Genomic DNA, 19600 nt, shown 5'->3' on the forward strand with positions numbered 1-19600 from the left:
ATTGTTCAAAAGCGCCAGTTTTCTTCCTGTCCAACTCTTCCATCCGTGTGACGTGACTGAGAAGACCATGGCCTGAACTACCATACTTGGACTTTTGTGTACAGAGTCACATGCTTGCACTGGAGAATTTTGCCCAAGCTCTTCACGGCGGTTTTGCCTAGAGCAATATGTAATCAGATTTCTTGGCTGCTTGTCACTTCTTTATTGATTATTGATCCAAGTACACTGAAGTTATCTACTATCTCTATTTCTTCTCCATCAAGTGTGAAGGTTTCCAGTTTGCTAGTTGTGAACAGCTTCACCTTCTTCATGTTTAGATGCAAGCCCATTTTCAAGCGATATTCTTTGTTCTTGGTGAGCAGATGTCTCAAATTGTCCTCGCTTTCAGCTAGTATAGTCATATCATCAACATAACGAAGATTGTTGATGAGTCTTCCGATTTTCATGCCCTGTTTCTCTTCATATAGCCCTGCTTCTCTGATTATCTTTTCTGCATATAAATTAAAAAGATATGGAGAAAGTATGCAGCCTTGTCTTATGCTCTTACCAATTTTTAACCGTTCCATTTCCCCTTGTCCTGTTCGAACTGTTGCTTCTTGGTCTTTGTAAAGGTTGTGCATGAGAATGACTAGGTGTTCTGGTATACCCATGCTTCGTAGCGTAGTCCAGAGTTTATGATAAATCGCACAGAAGATGGATACTAGCAGTAAAAAAATGTCCTTTTTAGTGCTGTATTAATTACAATGTTTACAAAAAAAATACGTTTTTTCTGAACCGCTTGTCCCATACGGGGTCGCGGGGAACCGGAGCCTAACCCGGCAACACAGGGAATATAGCATTGACAAATAATTGGCACCCCAATATTGGGTAGCACAGGATTTGGTTAAAATGAGTGTAATCAAGTACTTCCAATAACCATCAATGAGCTTCTTGCACCTCTTTACTGGCAGTTTGGTACACCCTTGTTGAGCAACCTGCTCTTGATCTCTTATATATCTTCTCCCAGATGGTGTTTTCAGATCTTTGCACAGCTTTTCAATGGGATTTACATCTGGCCTCGTTGCTGGCCACTTCATAACATTCCAGAGTTTTATCTTGAACTATTCCTGGGTGCTTTTGTAAGTATGTTTGGGGTTATTGTCAATATGGAAGACCTATGACCTTCGACCCAGATCTGTCTTTCTGTCACTGAATAAAACATTGCACTCCAAAATGCATGGTTTTCTGCTAATTTCATGATTCCAGGCAAATGTTCAAGGTACCCAGTGGTAGAGGCAGGATAACAAACACCTCAACACAACAAACCTCCTCCATGTTTCACCATATAATTTTGCTTTATTTTCAGCCACTCTGATATGTACATACTTCATAGGTCATTGTCTTGCTGTATGATTCAACTTGTTTCAGATCACAGACAGAGGTTCAGAGATACAGTGCAGAATTCATGGTTACTTCAGATATGGCAAGTTTTCCAGCTCCTGAGGCAGTCAAACATCCCCACACCAACTAACAACATCATGTGTGAATGTTCGTATAATATTCTTAGAGTGGAATGCAGCATTTGTTTCACACCAGACATAATGGGACCAGTGTCATCCAGAAAGATTCACTTTGGACTCATCTGTCTATAGGACATTCTCCCAAAATCTTGGGGATGATCCAGGTGCTTCCTGGAAAATGAGACAACCTGGTTAGCTTTAGTTTTCACCTTGCTACCCATGAAGCCCATTTTTGTCCAGTGTTTACCTGACTGGAAAGTCAGGAAGACTGACCTTTTTTGAGGCAAAATAGGCCTCCAGTTTTTTGGATTTTTTAAGGATATTTTATGACTTGCTAGATGGTTTTACACCGCACTCTTGGAGACGTTTTCACTGGTTTACTACTGCCAGGAACATTGGCTGCTGTTCCAGATGTTCTCTATTTATAGAGTAGGGCTTCCACTGGACTTCCAGAACCTTAGAAATTGCTTTTTAACCCTTTTCAGCCAGAGATGTTGAAAGCTTTTTTTTCTGATCTTTTCACCAATTTCTTTTAAGTGTGGCATGTGATTATTGAATCTTTGTGATGGTAAAAGTCTTAGTAGTTGAGGTTTGTACTGAGCAGGTTTGGTAGTAATAAAGTCTAGTTATGTTCAATCAGCTTACTCTACTTATCCATTTAACTGGGTTGATTTACATGGGAGGTGTACTACACACAGTGCCAGTTTGTTGATTTTTTATTGTTTTTCAATTGTAGTTAAAGAAATGAAGTAAAACTGTGTTGTGTGTTCACTCAGCAGCCCAATGTGCAATAATAAGGCAAATCAGGAAGGTGGCAATTTACTGTTTAAATTACTGTTATTATTAAAACAACTGTTACAGAAAAGTGTTAGAGATTTCCTAATGTGTTGTCCAAGTTCACTTGCAATCTATCTTACTCTTACACTATCCTACAGTGTATGATCATCCTTGCTAATATTCTGATTTTGAAATTATATACTTTTTATTATATTATGTATTACGCATTTGTATTTTCTTACAATATTGTTTGTCTCTATATTGTGACTCAATTTTGTTGTCAAGATTTTTTTCCTAATGTGTTGTCCAAGTTCACTTGCAATCTATCTTACTCTTACACTATCCTACAGTGTATGATCATCCTTGCTAATATTCTGATTTTGAAATTATATACTTTTTATTATATTATGTATTACGCGTTTGTATTTTCTTACAATATTGTTTATGTCTCTATATTGTGACTCAATTTTGTTGTCAAGATTTTTTTTTTTTTTTAAAAAAAGTGTTAGATAATTTATGAGTAATCCGAGTAACCCCGTGCCTTAAAGGCATTACATAGGGCATCCAATATAGCGCATCCAATATGGCGCGTCCAACATGGCGGGGAAGGGGCCGGAGCAGGAAGTAGCTCCCGCACTGACATAGAGCGGAGCGCTTTGACCCGGTTCTTTGTGCTGAACATCCGGGCTAAGTGCGATACAGCGGGGAAGATGGCGCCGTCGGTCCTCCCTGCTGATTGGATCAAAAACTGGGAAAAATCAGGCAAAACTGAGTTGTGAGTCCGTTCGTGTCGTTTTGTACCGCGAAAAGGCGACGTTGCATTTCGTATTTAAACTGCCGCGGTGTCCGGGCGACAGTAAATGTGGTTTGTGAGCCGGGCGGAGGGAAGGAGGGGGGGGGGTGCAGCTGTACTTTGTGCATTGTGTCCATCTTACAGGTCCTCCCTGTGTGTCACACTGCTAGCTAGCTGCTCCGTGCAGCACAGGCGGGCCAGCAAGTCGACGGCAAGAACTTGATAGCGCAGACGGGCCGGCATTAAGACACCGATGTAATCGTTTGTCAGTTCGATGCGCCCGCGTTCGCTGTCCCGACGGGGTCTCGTGTGTTTTCGCGAGCACATCTGCTGTGGGACTCGGGGGCATTTTTGCATGTGATTTGTGTTGCGGAGCCCGAGCCCGTTAGTCGCACACTCCCAGACCCCCCCCACCCCCCGGACTCCATTAAAAGACTCGGCCTCCCATTTTTAGCACTTGTTTCCTTCCACACCTCCGTCGTCCTTCATTCCCCACACTTTGACGCGAAATTCTGCTCGCATTCAGCGGGGCATTGCCTCAGGGGCCACCCGTTTTTAACGAGCAAAAAGTTTCCAGTACACTTTTTTTTTTTTTGTGCTGACGAACAAAGCTACAGGAGGCTCAAGTTCAACGTTTTTGTAGTTGGCAAAAAAAAAAAAAATGGTGTGTTTCAGTGAAACCCTCGTTCTGCAGCATTATATCATGTCCACACTGTGACAGCCAGCGATATTATTAATATAAATAATATACGAACGTTTATCATAATTTCTGAAAACTACTAGTGCGGTTAATAACATTTGTGGTAACTAATGTAAATATTTGTGGTAACCAAACGTTTCTCCACGCGGTTGTTGTTACGAGAAACGTTTGATTACCACAAATATTGGTGTGAACTAGTCTGTCATAACTGCAGTAAGGACCCTTCTGTATTTGGGAAAGTGTTTTTAAGTGCTTCCGTACGGTTAGTAAGAGACGTGGTTAGATTATAAAGATTTTAAAAAGTTGTGACTGCAGTGAGCGGTTCATTTGATCGCTTTATGACACTAATGATGTCTGTCCTGGCATAGCATATTTTATTGGTTTGTACTGTTTACTCCTCTTTTTTTTTCCCCCCCAATAAATTCAGTAAAATCATCTTAAGAGCCATACCCAATAACCCACTTTGGATGTTTCTAGAAAAAGACATTTTTTAATTTTTTTTTTTATTTTTAAGTCTGAATCTTAATCCCTCCCTCTTCCCTCTCTTGTCTTTTCCAGTTTACAATTATGCCACAATCTTGCAGACAAAACCATTGATGATGTGACAGTACAAGGTAAGCGTCCTTGTCCCGATGTATCGGTGCTCTTTCCACATTCTTGGCTTGTCTCTCTGTATGTCGTCGCCCGTTCGAACTGGAAATTAGGACATGTTCTATTTTCTGTGCTTCGCCTTGAAAAAAGAATCCAGAAGTACTGTTTCATTAGGTCATTCTGTGACCCCATTTGGAATCCTGTAATAATGTCCCAAGATACTTTTACGTGTATTTTCAGATGCGTAAGAGACGTGATGGCTTCTGCCAAAAAAGAATAAATGCAAATTGAAGCAAAAGTTTTCACCACTGAAAATTTGTCAAGAGCTAGAAATTATTATAATGTGCAGCTTTTTTGTCTGGCCGGTGTGTTTGTAACATCCACGTTGTATTTAGTTTGTCAGCCTGACAGGAAAAAACTATGTGTTTGACTTTGATTAAAAGTCTTAAGCCTAGAATCTGTGTGTGTTTCTATGTATTATTATCTATGCCTTTAATTTCTTCACAAGACAGTGCTGTCCTTAAGTGTGTATTTTTCAAGCACTTAGGTCTATGTAGATTTCTTTTATTAGACCTTAATTGATATTAGTCTTAGGAATGTTTTTCTGCTTCTTTCAGCATTTGAACAACCTTGTATTACTGATGCTTAAGCAGTTCATTTTAATTAGGCTATTCTAATTTCATTTTGTTCAAACCAAAAAATTGTAAGTCAATTTGGACGAAGTCGTCAGCTAAATAATCATACTAATTTTATGTAACTTGGCAACTGTCGGCACAGCAGGGAACCTTGGAAACCCTTAGATTTCAAGTTTGTCTCCTTAGCCACTTAACTGCTGGTCAGTTTAAGGCCTTCTCTTTATACGTGATGCCTTGCTGCATAAAAGTTGTTTTAATAATGTTACTTCAGATTTTTGGTTAATTGCACTGTTTCAATATCCATCCTTAATCTCCTGCCTAATAATAGGGGAGTACACATACTGTACTAATACTTCAGTCAGTTCTGAACAATTTCTTTGCTTCTGTGTTTCACTATAATTGCCTTTCCCTGTGTTTTTACATTTGTACTATGCAGGTTTGCGACTGGCTTTTTCAAATTATTTTGATTTAGTAGTGCTTCACCCTTTGAGTGTTGGGTAAGCCTCATTTATATGTCATCGCTTTCTTAGATATTCAGGGCATTCTGTACGAGCTGTCTTGGCATGTCATCCGAGGAAACCTCAAGGTTGACCTGGCCGCCAGCGTACTGGGGGATGTCATGGTATGAGCAGTGCTTTGGCTACACACTCTTGAACAATACTTTGTATTCTACCAATATACACATACACACACATTGTCAGAACCGCTCGTTCCATACGGGGTCGCAGGGAGCTGGAGCCTAACCCGGCAACACAGGGTGTAAGGCTGGAGGGGGAGGGGACACACCCAGGATGGGACGCCAGTCCGTCGCAAGGCACCCCAAACGGGACTTGAACCCCAGACCCACCGGAGAGCAGGACCCGGTCCAACCCGCTGCACCCCCACGCCCCCCTCTCTACCAATAAACTCGCTTACAAATAATCTTTAAGGGGAATGTGAGATACCGGTACTAGATTCTTTAGCTAGTCAGGACTTTTTTGTTATACTTGTGCTTATGCCTTTGTTACCTGCTATCTCGGGTAGCCAGATGTTTTGGCTTATGTCTACAGTCATTTTTAATTCAATACAAGACTAACCTGTAAGGAAAGTAACAACATATGAAAAAATAATTTTTACTTTTGGTGTCAGCCATTATGATGTTTAAGCTTGGAATGGGATGTTTTGATTACTCTCAAATTTATCATCTTATTTTACTGGTTTATTGAATTTATATGTAGCTCTGAAATGTATATATTTTTTTTCCCTTTCTGCAGGAATTACGGGAGGACATGTCATCCATTTTAGCTGATGTTTTTTGTGTATTAGGTATGCTTTTTAACTGTTGTGGTGCTTTTGGAAAAAAAAAATGAAAATCTGTTTGCATGAAGTTTTAGTGGGGAAATGTATTGTTTTAAATAAGGGTTACTTTTTTATATTAAATGTTTTTATGTTTTGGGGTGAGATGTTTCCATGAAAACCAAGGGTCTAACCTTTTGCCATCCCCTTTTTTGTATAGATATAGAAACTAGTTGCTTTGAGGAAAAAAGCAAGCGTGACCATTTTACTCAGTTAGTGGGAGCTTGTCTGGTAAGTTTGCAGGTCCTATTTTTCACACAGCTGGCAGAATATGAAACAATTCATTTTTCTTATGTTTGGTTGTAACATGCAGTCATTTGATTTTATAGCCACAAGGTGGCACCATACCTTCAGAAAGTTAACAAATACAGCATTTACAAGTGTTTACCAAAACACTGATACTCTCTGTGAGGTTTTGTTACTAAGTATACATGCTTTCAGATTGTTTTACCACTGTAATCCTCTTCTGGAAGATAGTGTTTCTAGTGTGAATGTCTCCATGCAGTTTCTTTTACTGTAAAATACATATTCTGAAAACAGATAAGATATGCTTAAAAGACCCACATTTTACAGATTTTTTTTTTTTATTATTTAATCTAACTTCAGATACTAGCAGCTTTGTCCAATTTATTTTTGTTTCCCCCACGTGACTTTGTACAGTTCCGTTGAGCATATTGCTGTATAGGAATAATAGGTTCTGATGGGATGCTCCACGCTGTGGCAAAGATTTGAATTGCCTCCGTGTATTTTTAAGCAAAGTACCTATAACTGAACTGAGAATATTTTTGTGACAGTTTTTTCCTCTTGCTTGTGCCATAGTTCTTCATGCCAGATGCTGTGCTGAAGGAACGTCTAGACCCAGAAACACTGGAATCCCTTGGGCTCGTCAAGCAAGCACAACAGTTCAACCAGAAAATTGTCAAAATCAAGACCAAGCTATTGTGAGTCATGGGGCTCTTTCAGGTGCTGCTGTTTGTCTTTAGCTGGAAATGGGAAGCCAGGAATAGCATTTTCGCTGTTAAAACAATGGTCCACCCAAGCTCATCTCTTAATAGCGAGTCCCTTCGATGCACATGGAGCAATTTGCGTTTTATCAGTTTTTTTGTGCAACTGGACCCAAGGGCAGAGTTTTCTTCAGACACAGAATTTCAGCATGTTTAAAAAATTGTGATGGTTCTGAATCTTTGTCAACATATTATACAAAGATAATTTAAGAACATTGACTAGGAGAATGTCAGTTTATTTAAATTACGACATCTTTGCAATTTGAGAAACGTGAGCTGTTGTGTGCAGTGTTGCATTACTCTTTTTTTTTTTTTTTTTTTTTCCTTTCTTTCTTTCTTTCTCTCTCATGTGCATCAGTGAAAGTTCATCTTCTCTCTTGTTCCTTACTCCTTTCCAGTTATAAGCAGCAGAAATTCAACTTGTTAAGAGAGGAGAATGAAGGTTATGCCAAGCTGATCACAGAGCTGGGGCAGGACCTGTCTGGCAACATTACCAGTCATCTTGTCCTTGAAAATATAAAGTCATTGATAGGTAAAGGAAAATAAAACTTAAAGGCAAAATGCTATGTTTTAATGAAAAAATATGAATGCTTGTGTCCAACTTCCCATATGAGCTGAAGGATATGACATTGTCAGGTAAATTTTCTGTACTACAAGAGATATGATCTCAGATTATTCATTTAGCTGACGCTTTTCTCAAGCGGCTTTGTGTTAAAGTTACAATTATCACAAGTTTACAACTATTTACCTATTTATACAGCTGGGTAATTTTACTGGAGCAATTTAGGGTAAGTACCTTGCTCAAGGGTACTGTAGCCAGAGGTGGGGGTTGAACCTGCAACCAAAGGCAGCAGCTCTAACCTCTACGCTACCAGCTGTCCCCAGATTAGACCTCATATGTAAAGGAACTGCTTTGAAACAGGACAGTTTTACATATTTTACCATTTTGTCTGTTTTTTCACACTCAAATTAATACTTCTCTGTGGCATTTATGTCAGATAACAATGTGTATGATAAATCTGCAGGTCTTTTACTTTGTAGTACGCCTTTGATGTGACAGTTGACTTGCATGCATTCAAAGTTATTGCTCATTTATGCAGCTTGATAGACATAGAATGCAGTTCATTTGTAGTGTTACAGTGGTATTTATGTCTTGCCTCTAAATCTGCAGCATATTAATCACAACTTTGGTTCTTTAAGTGCTGAACTGATAACTGGTGTCATTAATATTTATGTAATTCTCAATATATGAAGGCGTAATTTTGTCAGTCAAAAGCTGGAGTACATTTCAGTGCGGGCTGTAGCCAGGATGAGGAGGAAGTTGAGTCCATTATGGGCAATAGCTCAGACCCCCTGCAAGAGGTAATCGTTCAGGACTGAAAGGGATTCCTCAGTTTTGGTTTTACGAAAGGCACTTCTGGGGATCCTTCTGACCAGCAGCTCTCCGTTTCCATGATGCTAATCAAGGGCCTTTCAGCTCCTCAAAGAGGTGATTGAGGGTATGGACTGAGAGACATGGCACTGGTTAAATCAGTCTCACTTTAGTTCTAATATCTGTAACCAGTAAATGTTGATTTTGTCTGTTGGCATAATTGTACTTTGTTACATGTTACACTGTAGCGTGTGAATTTCCTTGCGGGGATTAATAAAGTATTACCCTATTCTACACTTATTGGAAACTTAAAAAAATGAGAAATTTGTGGAAAAGTTATGGTGTGTGGGTAGCATAGTGGTTACTCATTGCCTTTGGACTCAAAGGACCCACAGTCAAATCCCCCGTCTTGGCGCAGTACCATTAAACAAGGTTCTTACCCTAATTGGACTAGTAAAACTATGTAAATAAATAGTTGTACATAACTTATTGTATTTCTCTTTGGAAAAAAGAGCCACTGAATAATGTATGTTTTTAGTAGAAAACTCACTGACATCTCTTCCTAGCTCTTCTCCAGCTATTCCTAGAGATTCATGGCACTTCATGTGTACATATTTATGCTAATTGCTTGCATTACATTCTAACCACACAGGGTGCTTTAATCTTGACCCAAACCGTGTGCTGGACATTATCTTGGAGGTGTATGAATGTCGCTCGGACCAAGATGAATTCTTTCTGCCCCTTATCAAGTCCTACATGTGTGAGCCCCAGACCCTCTGCCATATCCTGGGCTTCAAATTCAAATTCCATCAGGTGAGTCACATTCTACTTTCTCTAGGTAAAAGTAGTGCATAGCCTTTATTTGCTGACCACTTACTCATGAGACCAGTTTGAATAAATTACACTACTACTTGTACAATTTTGTCAGTATCATGCACCATATGGTAGGTAACCATGTACTTTACTATTGCACGATGTGGTTAGTATACTGCATAAACAATTGAAAGATATGACGCATTTAAGGCATCCATGTTTGTGAAGCGGCTTAAGTTACTTCTTTACAACAGCACTTAATGTAAGCATATATCATAAACACGTGCTGCAGAAAGCCACTGGACTTCCTTGAAGGATGTAGTATTGCCAGTTCAAATCAAACTCTGTGTAAAGGTGCCAGTCATCACATGATGTTCTTTTTTGGCTTATAGGAACCCAACGAGGAGACTCCTTCATCCTTGTACCATGTTGCTGCTGCACTGCTTCAGCACAACCTCATCAAGCTTGAGGACATCTATGTGCATGTGAGTGAATCTCTTAAGACATGTGGAGCAGGGGAGAGGATGCACACTGTGGTGGGTGTGCATCTGGGTGGCTTTGGTGGGTGACTGTAAATGTGATGTTTTACATAAACATCTGAAAGGGCAGTAAGTGATGTACTAGTTGAGGAGCTAATCTTGCCAGTTTAAGTCCCTATACTGTAAGGTTGTGCTGCCCTTTTTTTTTCCCCCAAAAAGAAGTATCAGTGATGTGATCTTCCAACCATGACACTGCTTTGCAAGATGTGTAATTAACCTGAAGTGATTCAGGAAAAAAGTTTTTAGTTTTTTAGATGAGCGTAGGTGTAAGATTTGTGACTACAGATAAAAGCTTCTTCTGAGCAAGTAAAAAAAAAAAGAAAAAAAAATGTATGTGAACTCACAAATGTGGGAAGCATATTTGTAGGGCCCCGTTGCATTCTGATTTTCATCTTAGTAGAGCGGTAAGTAGGTTCTTGGAAGACACAAAATGCACAACGTTCTGTACAGAACTCTCCACTGTACTTTTTTCAGTCTGCTCTTATGCCTGGTCAATAGCATTAGCTTTCATGTTGGGAAATAATGGAAAATCTGTAACACTCGTTAACAGATCACAAAAGTAATCAGAACAGATGGTTTAAGAGGTAAATTTTTGTTGCTTGTAGAGACACTCCTCGACTTGCACAAATAGACCGTTCTTCAACCCCTTACTTAAGTCAAAAGTTATGTATGTTAGATTTCCCCTCCTCCCCCACCATTCAACATCATCTCATGCTCCTTTATACGTTTAGCATACGTCACTATTGTATTTATAGTCGACGTGGCTAAACTTGGTTTCTGTGCTATAGACGATAATCTGTCCGCCTTCATGCTTCATTATTATTTTCAATTAGTCTCCAAGTCGATAGCTGTACGCTTGTGAGACGGTTCTCGTTTTTCTTCAAGTGCACGTTTACCACCAGGCATTGTGAATAATGAAAAGGGTATTAAAAAAATAAAAAAATGCAAGAAAAGCACTACACTAATTAGAGGAGATGTGTTCACGGCTCAAAATACATGGGAGCTGGGAAGATGCAACTTCCTGCCTTGTCTGGCTACACTGGCTTGCGCTTCATGTATTTCAGGCGCTTTGTGTAAAATAAAAGCGCTATCCGTAAGTAATCTGTATGCCGTGAATTTTTTTTTTTAAAAAAAAAACATAAATCCGAATTTACGTAAGTAGAGGGGTGTCTGTATTTTGGCTGCTACCACCGTGAGCCTCCCTAGGACAAGTGCGGCATGTTTTCACAGCGAGTAGCGCTGCTGTCTCACAGCGCCTGGGTGGTACGAGAGGACATGAGTTCAATCCCTGCTCAGTCTGTGTGGAGTTTGCATGTTCTCTTTGTGTCTGCGTGGGTTTCCTTCAGCTGCTCCGATTTCCTCCCACAGTCCAAGGACATGCTGTTCAGGTTCACCCATAGTGTGTGAGTGACAGAGAGTGTGTGTTTCGGTGATGTATGGTTGAGTGACCATTATAAGTAGTGTATCTAGCAGTGTAAGTCACCTTGGGGAATAAGGTGTGTGGGCTGATAACACTACATAAAGTTTGTTGGAAGTTGCTTTGGAGAAAAGTGTCTGCTAAATAAATGTAAGTGCATTAGAACTGAATAATAGTTATATTTTTTTAAAGGCTCAATATCTTAGGAGCTCTAAGAGTTCTAGTATCTGTTTGAACAGTGCTGTCAAGGGAATTATTAGCTCTGTTTTAAAAGGACTAATTTGAACAGGAATCATTTGTGACGTTTAAATGGCTAGCTGCATAAGAAGCAGAATTTCACTGTTAATTTTGCACTTTGCAGTGGTATTATACTACTTGGTTGTAAACATAGGGACAGTGGTACAATAGGTAAAGAGATACATAAATTTTGGTGTGTGGCCGTTCACGTGGTCTGCATTGTTGTGTTCTTTATGATTGCGTTTGACTGCATTGGAGTTTCATCTGATTTTCCAGCTGCTACCTCTGGATGCTACAATCATGGAGGAGCACAAGCACGAGATCATGGAGGCTAAGCAGATCGCCCGCAAACTCACCATGGTCGTAGTGCCTTCAGAGAAGAGTGAGGATAAGGAGAAAGACAAAGAGGAGGAAAAGACAGAGAAGGTACTTGTGAAGTGTGATCGGCCTTTAACCTGGGGTGTCGGACTCAGTTGCTGGAGTAATGATGTGCAGATTTTTTTTTTTTTCTTCAGCAGCTTTACTTAGATTATCAATACAGCAAGTCTACTTTTCTAAGAAAAACAATTTCAGAACTAGTGGAAATAAATGCTGCACAAGTCTCTTTGAAATAATGCCCCTGGATTCCTCTGTTTTTCTGAGGCTGATTAACTTCATTTCGCTGCTTTCATAAGTCCAATTGAAAACCTGACTAGCTTTTATTTGTAACATGACTTCTGTAAATTCTCATTTAATTTTCATCTTTTTAAAATTATATTTTCTATGGTAAAAAGTGAAGTAATTTCCCCCCCCCCCCCCCCCCCCCCCCCCTTCTTTTTTTTTTTTTTTATTTTATTTATAAAATTGCATACTGTGAACCATAAAGCTGTTTGGGACACTGACTTCATCCAAGGACCGTGCCAGTAAATCAAGTATCATTTACTTGGCTGTTCTCAGTCAGTCTGAATTCTGACAGGAGATAAACTCCACCACACTGTAAAAATGGTGATGGGGACTGATGCTGTAACAGTGACTGCATTTACAAGTCCTATTCCCTATAAAGCACTCAAACACTGAGACATTATTTCACTGATCATCTTTTATTCAAAAGATGTTTCTTTAGTTGTGTTGTGGCTTTCAATAGCCAGTTGGAACAAAGTGGGATTTGGTTGGATCCTCTTTCAAGCAATCTAGCTGCTTTTCATTATTTTCCACCCTTCATCTGTCCATGGTATTTTTCCCTTTCCTCAGAGACCTGATAACCAGAAGCTGGGGCTCTTGGAAGCCCTGCTGAGGATTGGGGACTGGCAACATGCTCAGAGCATCATGGAGCAGATGCCACCCTTCTATGCCACCTCACACAAGCCTATTGCCTTGGCACTGTGCCAGCTGGTGCACTTGACCGTGGAGCCGCTTTACCGCAGGTACCAGCCCCAGAGAGTTACCAGCTACTGGAAATGATGTGTATTTACATACCTTTTCCTGGGTGCTGATTAGATATTGAAGATGAGTAAATGGCTAAACTGGAATGAAACCTTTTTTCTTCTAGATCTGGCATCCCTAAAGGTGCCAAAGGTCGAGTTTTGACACCTTTGCAGAACAAACGAGCCCCCAAGCCAGCTGAGACTTTTGAAGATCTGCGTAGGGAGGTCTTCAGCATGCTTTGTTACCTAGGCCCGCACCTGTCCCACGACCCTATCCTCTTTGCGAAGATCGTGCGGCTCGGCAAGGGTTTCATGAAAGAGGTTGGCTTGAAGTGCTTTATTTTTCAGTCCCTGTTAAGAAAACATTGTGCTGTTACTTTGAGATGTGTATGCATATCAAATATGGTTACAACTGTAAGTTGGGGATATTGGGCTAGTGAAAACAAGCTGTCGAGAAGCAGGACGTGTGGGAATTGTGAATTTGCAACACTGTTGAATTTTTGGAATGTTTAACCTATCAATTTTTATTACTCACTCCTGTATGGTGTGTTTCTTGATAGATGGATGTTTTGTCATCTTGAGAGTTCAGTGGATGACTTGTTCAATGTTCTAGATAAATGCCCAGCTTCAAGTGGACTTTTGCTTTTTATTCCCCCCCCCCCCCCCCCCCCCCCCCAGTATCAAAATGACAGCAAACTTGACAAGGATAAGATGGTAAGTGAGAAAGCACAATAAATAATAGGCTGGAAGAAATTTCTGTAAATATTTAAATGCCTGTTGCTGATGCCATTCAGTTTGTTCTGAGTTCTCTATCAATTGAACCACATGATAGTTGTATGGCATTTCTTGAAGACTTAACACTGGTTATCGATAGGCTTATGTTTTTTATGTACTTTTATTACATACGATCCATAAGTCAACATATAAGTGCAAAATGACATTCAGGTATGTTTGATACAGCACTGTAGTTCATAAAATGTGCTTTCTCAGGATACCTTGCTGAGCTGCTTCCTTAGCATTGCTGATCAGGTGCTGCTGCCCTCGTTGACCCTGATGGAGTGCAATGCCTGCATGTCTGAGGAGCTCTGGGGCCTCTTCAAACTCTTTCCCTACCAGCACAGGTCTGACTCGCCCTCTGCAAATGGCTGGTTCTTTTTTTATGGCAGAATGTTTCATTCTCCTCTGTACTTTGTGCCACGCAATCAATTTCTGTCAGGTATATCAGAAGTGGCTATGGAGTACTTAGCTGATAGTGATAATTTTCAAACAGGACTTGTTAGATGGGTAAATTTAGATGCTCATGTCATGAATGGACAATTAATTGTTAGCAACTCAACTAATGCATTTTCTAGTGTCATTGGTCATTATTCATCTGAAATATTCCAGTGAATGTATGTGTACCTGTGAATTTTAAATTGAAACAAGAAGGCTTAGCCTCACACTTCAGCTGGAGACCACACTAGTCAGGGCCTGTTCTGACACTTGAAGGATTAGTTTAGTTTCTGCCAATAGATTTCCAGGGTCACAGTAATACATTAGTTTTGTAAACATTTTTTTTTAAACAATTAAGTTTTAAGTCACTTCTGAATGGACACTCAACATTGCAAGTAGGTGTGGCCTGAAGAAGCAGCCTCCCTTAAAATTACGCACGTCAAATGTCTGTGAGCTTTTGATTTTTTTTTTTTTTTTCCTTTTTTTTTTTTTTTGTTGGGACTAGGGAAATCTAGGGATCTAATCTAGGGAAACAATCTTCTGTGAGTCTGGTTGAAATGATTGAGTCGTTAATCAAAAGGGGCCTGGAGTGTGAGCCCTGTTAAAACTGACTACAGTGGTTAGCGCAAGACTTTCTGTGCTTTACAGCCCTTGTGTTGTGAGCTAATTTTGTAAAACCAAGAGGGTGGTCTAGTTTTAAATGCTGTGATCATGATTCTTAGGGGTCTAAGGCAGAGAAGCAGTCAGATCTTTGCATAGCCCTCAGTTTACCATAAAGTCATTGTAATGGACAGTCAGCCTCCTTGTAATATTTTTAAACCAGAATGTCTTTTACATGCTGCAGAATAGTGCTAAGCATCTGAATGTAACTTGTAGGATAACAGTTCAGTAGGCTAAGCTACATTTCATAAATAATTTAGTGATAATGTGACTTTCTCCTCAATTTTTACTTTACCCTGCTGTGGGTTTGAGGGAATGGTGAAATTTGCGTTTCTCGTCAGGTACCGGCTGTATGGACAGTGGAAGAATGAAACCTACACCAGCCACCCTCTGCTTGTTAAAGTCAAAGCACAGACAGTTGACCGAGCCAAATACATCATGAAGTAAGTGTGTGTGTGTGTGTGTGTGTGTGTGTTAGTGTTTTTAGGTACAACACATAGCATCGCACTATACTGTATGCATAACTACTACATGCTTCTCAGTTCAAAAATATACGTACAAAGCATAGAATACATAGATTAGAAATCCTATTTCCCAGGAGTTATTTTGTTGGTTTTACTGAGCTCTGGGTTCTGCTATGTCTTATGGTTTGAACCAGTGCATGTAATCTGAGCATGTTTTGGTAACATTATTGCTGATGTCAAACTATTTCCTAAATTTATTCCTTTAAGTACTTTTACAAGAGAAATAAGCATCAGGGTAACTAGTGTGTTGCATATATGCAAATCAGGTTTCTAGAGTCATGGCACTGGTAGCAGGTACAGAGCAATTGGTATTACAGAAACCTGGAAGCAAGCAGCAGTGGAGTTGAGCTCTGAAAGTGAACTGGACCAACTGTTTCCTTGGATGTTGAGAGAATATGGCTTCTCTTGAGCCCAGACACTCAGAATGGGGTGTCTTGCACCTTGTCTTGTTGCGTAAAGTAGGTATAGCTGTTTTGAAGATTTAGCAAATTTGATTTGTGGAAGAGAATATCAGAAGTTGAACAATACAAGGGAAAACCATTTTGCTGTCATCTGAGTCTGAAACAATGTGGTGGCATTAAGTTGGCAAAATGTTTGCTAAAAGGACAACAGAATGATGTGTTTTTTTTTTTTTTTTTTTTTTGTTAATCTGCCAGGTGTTGATCAGATCAAATGTTTCGCCCTTTAAAAATGTTCATTCTTTTCAGGCAAGCATTTGGCACATAAAACTAGAGTATACTTTCCCTCAAGACAGTATATTAACTTTACAAAACAATTTGAAATTCATCCAAAAAGTCACATAGTTATAAGAAATTATAAGATACATCATTCTGAGGATTTGCTTTATTCATCAAAAGATTGACCCAACATGAAGTGCAAACAAAAAGTGCAAAGTTTCTTAATGCTGTGCTGCATCTGGTACCCGTGACTCCTGTCTTTTCTAGGCGATTGACCAAGGAGAATGTGAAACCCTCGGGAAGGCAGATCGGCAAGCTGAGCCACAGCAATCCCACCATCCTGTTTGACTATGTATGTATTCCAGTACTATTGGCATGCATATTGGCCAAGGGGGTGTTGAAAGGGAAGACCTTGAAATGGCACTTTTCTCATTCCCCTCAGGGTCTCATATTGTAAAGTACAATTTTTTGATATTAAGAACTGAGCCATTGTTTTTTCAGTTAATTTAAGTTTATCTGTTTTGCAAATTCACTTAACGTTACTGTGATCCTTATTTTTTTTCCGCAGATTCTGTCACAGATCCAATGGTATGACAACCTCATTACACCTGTGGTGGATTCATTGAAATACCTCACTTCACTGAACTATGATGTTCTGGCCTGTATCCTTTTTATCCCAGTAGGAGTGATGGCATGTTTATCATGTATCTACAGGAACTTGATTATAAAAATTCTTTGGATTTGAACTTGCATGAAGGGTACAATGGGAGACTGCTTTTGAGACTTTAAAATGTTTCCTTTTGGTTAACTGCTAGGCCACTGACATTTTTAAATATCAGTAGTGCTGGTTTCTTTGAGAATCTTTACACGGTAGATATCAATCTCAATACACCAACATAAAAGGTTTATTAAGGAAACTCCTATTTGGCTTAATGTTGTGTTTTGTGGAGTTTTCTTTGTTCAAGGACCTGGTTTGTGTTCCTGGACATTTAGAACTTGATTCCAGAGTTGTTTAACTCTGTGTTTAGCTTAACTTGTGCTTATAGACTGCATCATTGAAGCACTAGCCAACCCAGAAAAGGAGAAGATGAAGCATGATGACACGACTATTTCAGCCTGGCTTCAGAGTAAGCGAATCACAGAACTGTCGGTAAACATTTTCAATGTGTAGGATTATGACTCCTGGATAATGCCTGCTTTGTGGTTTTTTTTTTTTTTTTTTGCAGGTCTTGCAAGTCTCTGTGGAGCTGTTTTCAGGAAGTATCCCATTGAGCTGGCTGGCCTTCTGCAGTATGTGACGAATCAACTTAAGGCAGGAAAGAGGTGTGTAAAGATTGCCTGCTAGCACTCTGGTCTATTGTTCACTGTCAAAATATTTGTCTAATATTAATCTAATCTATTAATGTAAGAATACCACTTTGCTCTCTTGTCACCTTTTCAGTTAGATTCTTCTTAAACTTCATGTCTTAGTAAGATTTGTTCTTGCAAAGCTTGGATTGTTTCAGATTAATGGAAGCGGCTCCATTAACAGATGGCAACCCAGTGTTATCAGTGTTCCGACAGTGAGGGTCCTCCCCAAGGGTTCCTGTGCTATCCTGCAGTGCTGTTTGACTGGTTGATTAGTTTTATGTGCTTAAGCCCGGGTGCACTAAGCACAGATGAAGAGTATACAATTAATGCAGCCCAGGCAGCTCTATAATGGGATTTAAATTGGCTGGAGTCAGCAGGCAGTACATCATGCTGTCCTACTACACCTCTTACTTTCTGTTAAAGTTATTCTCAGGGGTGTTGTTTTGGGCATGTAAGCAGTAGCTTTGACTTTGCAACGGTACACCCGATCAAAAAAGCATGAATAATTCAAGTTAGTAACTTTATTTGCTGCTCTTGTTTTTTCTGAACGTTCCAGGGCATCCCTTAATAATGAGTATGTATTTTGTTTCAGTTTCGATCTGCTGATCCTGAAGGAAGTGGTCCAAAAGATGGCTGGTATTGAGATCACAGATGAAATGACAATGGAGCAGCTTGAGGCTATGACAGGGGGTGAACAGCTTAAGGCAGAGGTACCCTTAAACTGGTGGTTTCTGTGAATTGCTTAATAAAACTTTGCACTGAGACATTACAACTGTTTAGATATGTAAGATTGCATTTGATATTTTGCATATAATGTTACTGACCCAAAATCAAGCACTGAGTAGCGGGTAGGTATGTAGTTGCCACATGTCCAGAAATCCACTTCACAAAAATTGACTTGTACACCCCACAACCTACAATTTTTTTTTTTTTTTTTTTTTTTTTTTTTCTTTTTCTTTCATATCCTTAGTCCATGAAACACATCCTTTGAGTTAATTTTTTTTTTCCCCCTAGTTCATAGTTTAACTACAAACTTTTATTTTGTTCTTTTGGTAATATTCTGTAAACAAGCTTTTATATTTGGTGTTCACATAAGAGCATTTCTTTTTGTCCCCCTAAATTTGAAAATTATTTAAAATTCTAAATAAAATTACCATAAACCTGTATTGAACAAGAAGCTATTGAGAGTGGATGCATGTAATATACAAATTTAGTTTATAACTCATTGACAGAGCCTTAAAAGAAACTGGGTGTATTTGCACAGGGTGGCTACTTTGGTCAGATCAGGAACACCAAGAAGTCATCACAGCGTCTTAAAGATGCCCTTCTAGACCATGACCTGGCCCTACCATTATGTCTGCTCATGGCACAACAGAGGAATGGTGTTGTTTTCTCAGAGGGAGGGGAAAAGCACCTAAAACTGGTGGGAAAGCTCTATGACCAGGTAAGAAATCTCCAGTGCTGTATGAACTCTTTGTGCTGTGGTGGATGTGTGGAGCTGAGCTGATTGTTAGAAAGCTGAAAGGAGTAAGGGTGACATCTGTGATGGCCCTTTCCTTACATATGACAAGATGCTGGATTTTACGTCACTGTGGGGTGCTGTCACTCATGATTTGTTTTCAGCTTAGCCTTCTACATTGTATGCATTATCACAACAGATGGTGTTAAATTTTCAGCACGTTGGAAAAGGACGGGTTTGGAGCTTAATGGTGTGATTGCTTTTATTGATATTTCTCAGTAAAAGCTTCAGATGATAACTTAGAAGACTTAGTCCCATCAGTAAAGTTTCCAAATAGTCAGTCACTCTACATGTCATGTATGCTTGTTTCCTGGCTGATGCAATCATACAAAAATGGTTGCAGTTAGTAAAAAATTAATCTTGGTTCATGTATTTGTGAATGTTGACTGAACATCTCAAAGTTTAGCCAGGACTGGCTGTACAAAGTATTTGACATGTTTGTATTTATGACCAGTAATTATGTATTGTACGTAGTTGTCAAAGATCTATACATCCTTACCAAATTGCCAGGTTTTGTTAATGTAAAGCTTGAAGAAATAAATC

The 19600-nt window shown here is 39.5% G+C and overlaps 1 protein-coding gene across 1 annotated transcript in view; it reads left to right on the forward strand.

Annotated features, from left to right (window-relative positions):
- Positions 1 to 2963: 2963 nt before the first annotated feature.
- The window catches only part of LOC108934326 (THO complex subunit 2-like), a 35750-nt gene continuing 19113 nt past the window's right edge, over positions 2964 to 19600 (forward strand). The window contains exons 1-21 of the mRNA XM_018751954.2: positions 2964 to 3051; positions 4328 to 4383; positions 5526 to 5617; positions 6249 to 6300; positions 6491 to 6561; positions 7150 to 7271; positions 7733 to 7866; positions 9359 to 9519; positions 9912 to 10004; positions 11989 to 12138; positions 12943 to 13115; positions 13241 to 13436; positions 13794 to 13829; positions 14106 to 14236; positions 15329 to 15430; positions 16456 to 16540; positions 16757 to 16850; positions 17235 to 17315; positions 17415 to 17511; positions 18131 to 18248; positions 18803 to 18982. Coding sequence (XP_018607470.1) covers positions 2987 to 3051; positions 4328 to 4383; positions 5526 to 5617; positions 6249 to 6300; positions 6491 to 6561; positions 7150 to 7271; positions 7733 to 7866; positions 9359 to 9519; positions 9912 to 10004; positions 11989 to 12138; positions 12943 to 13115; positions 13241 to 13436; positions 13794 to 13829; positions 14106 to 14236; positions 15329 to 15430; positions 16456 to 16540; positions 16757 to 16850; positions 17235 to 17315; positions 17415 to 17511; positions 18131 to 18248; positions 18803 to 18982 — 2289 coding nt within the window. The 5' untranslated portion in view covers positions 2964 to 2986. The remainder of the gene's footprint in view (positions 3052 to 4327; positions 4384 to 5525; positions 5618 to 6248; positions 6301 to 6490; positions 6562 to 7149; positions 7272 to 7732; positions 7867 to 9358; positions 9520 to 9911; positions 10005 to 11988; positions 12139 to 12942; positions 13116 to 13240; positions 13437 to 13793; positions 13830 to 14105; positions 14237 to 15328; positions 15431 to 16455; positions 16541 to 16756; positions 16851 to 17234; positions 17316 to 17414; positions 17512 to 18130; positions 18249 to 18802; positions 18983 to 19600) is intronic.

This window comes from Scleropages formosus, chromosome 4, assembly GCF_900964775.1.
Source record: "Scleropages formosus chromosome 4, fSclFor1.1, whole genome shotgun sequence".
Classification (NCBI taxonomy): Eukaryota; Metazoa; Chordata; class Actinopteri; order Osteoglossiformes; family Osteoglossidae; genus Scleropages; species Scleropages formosus.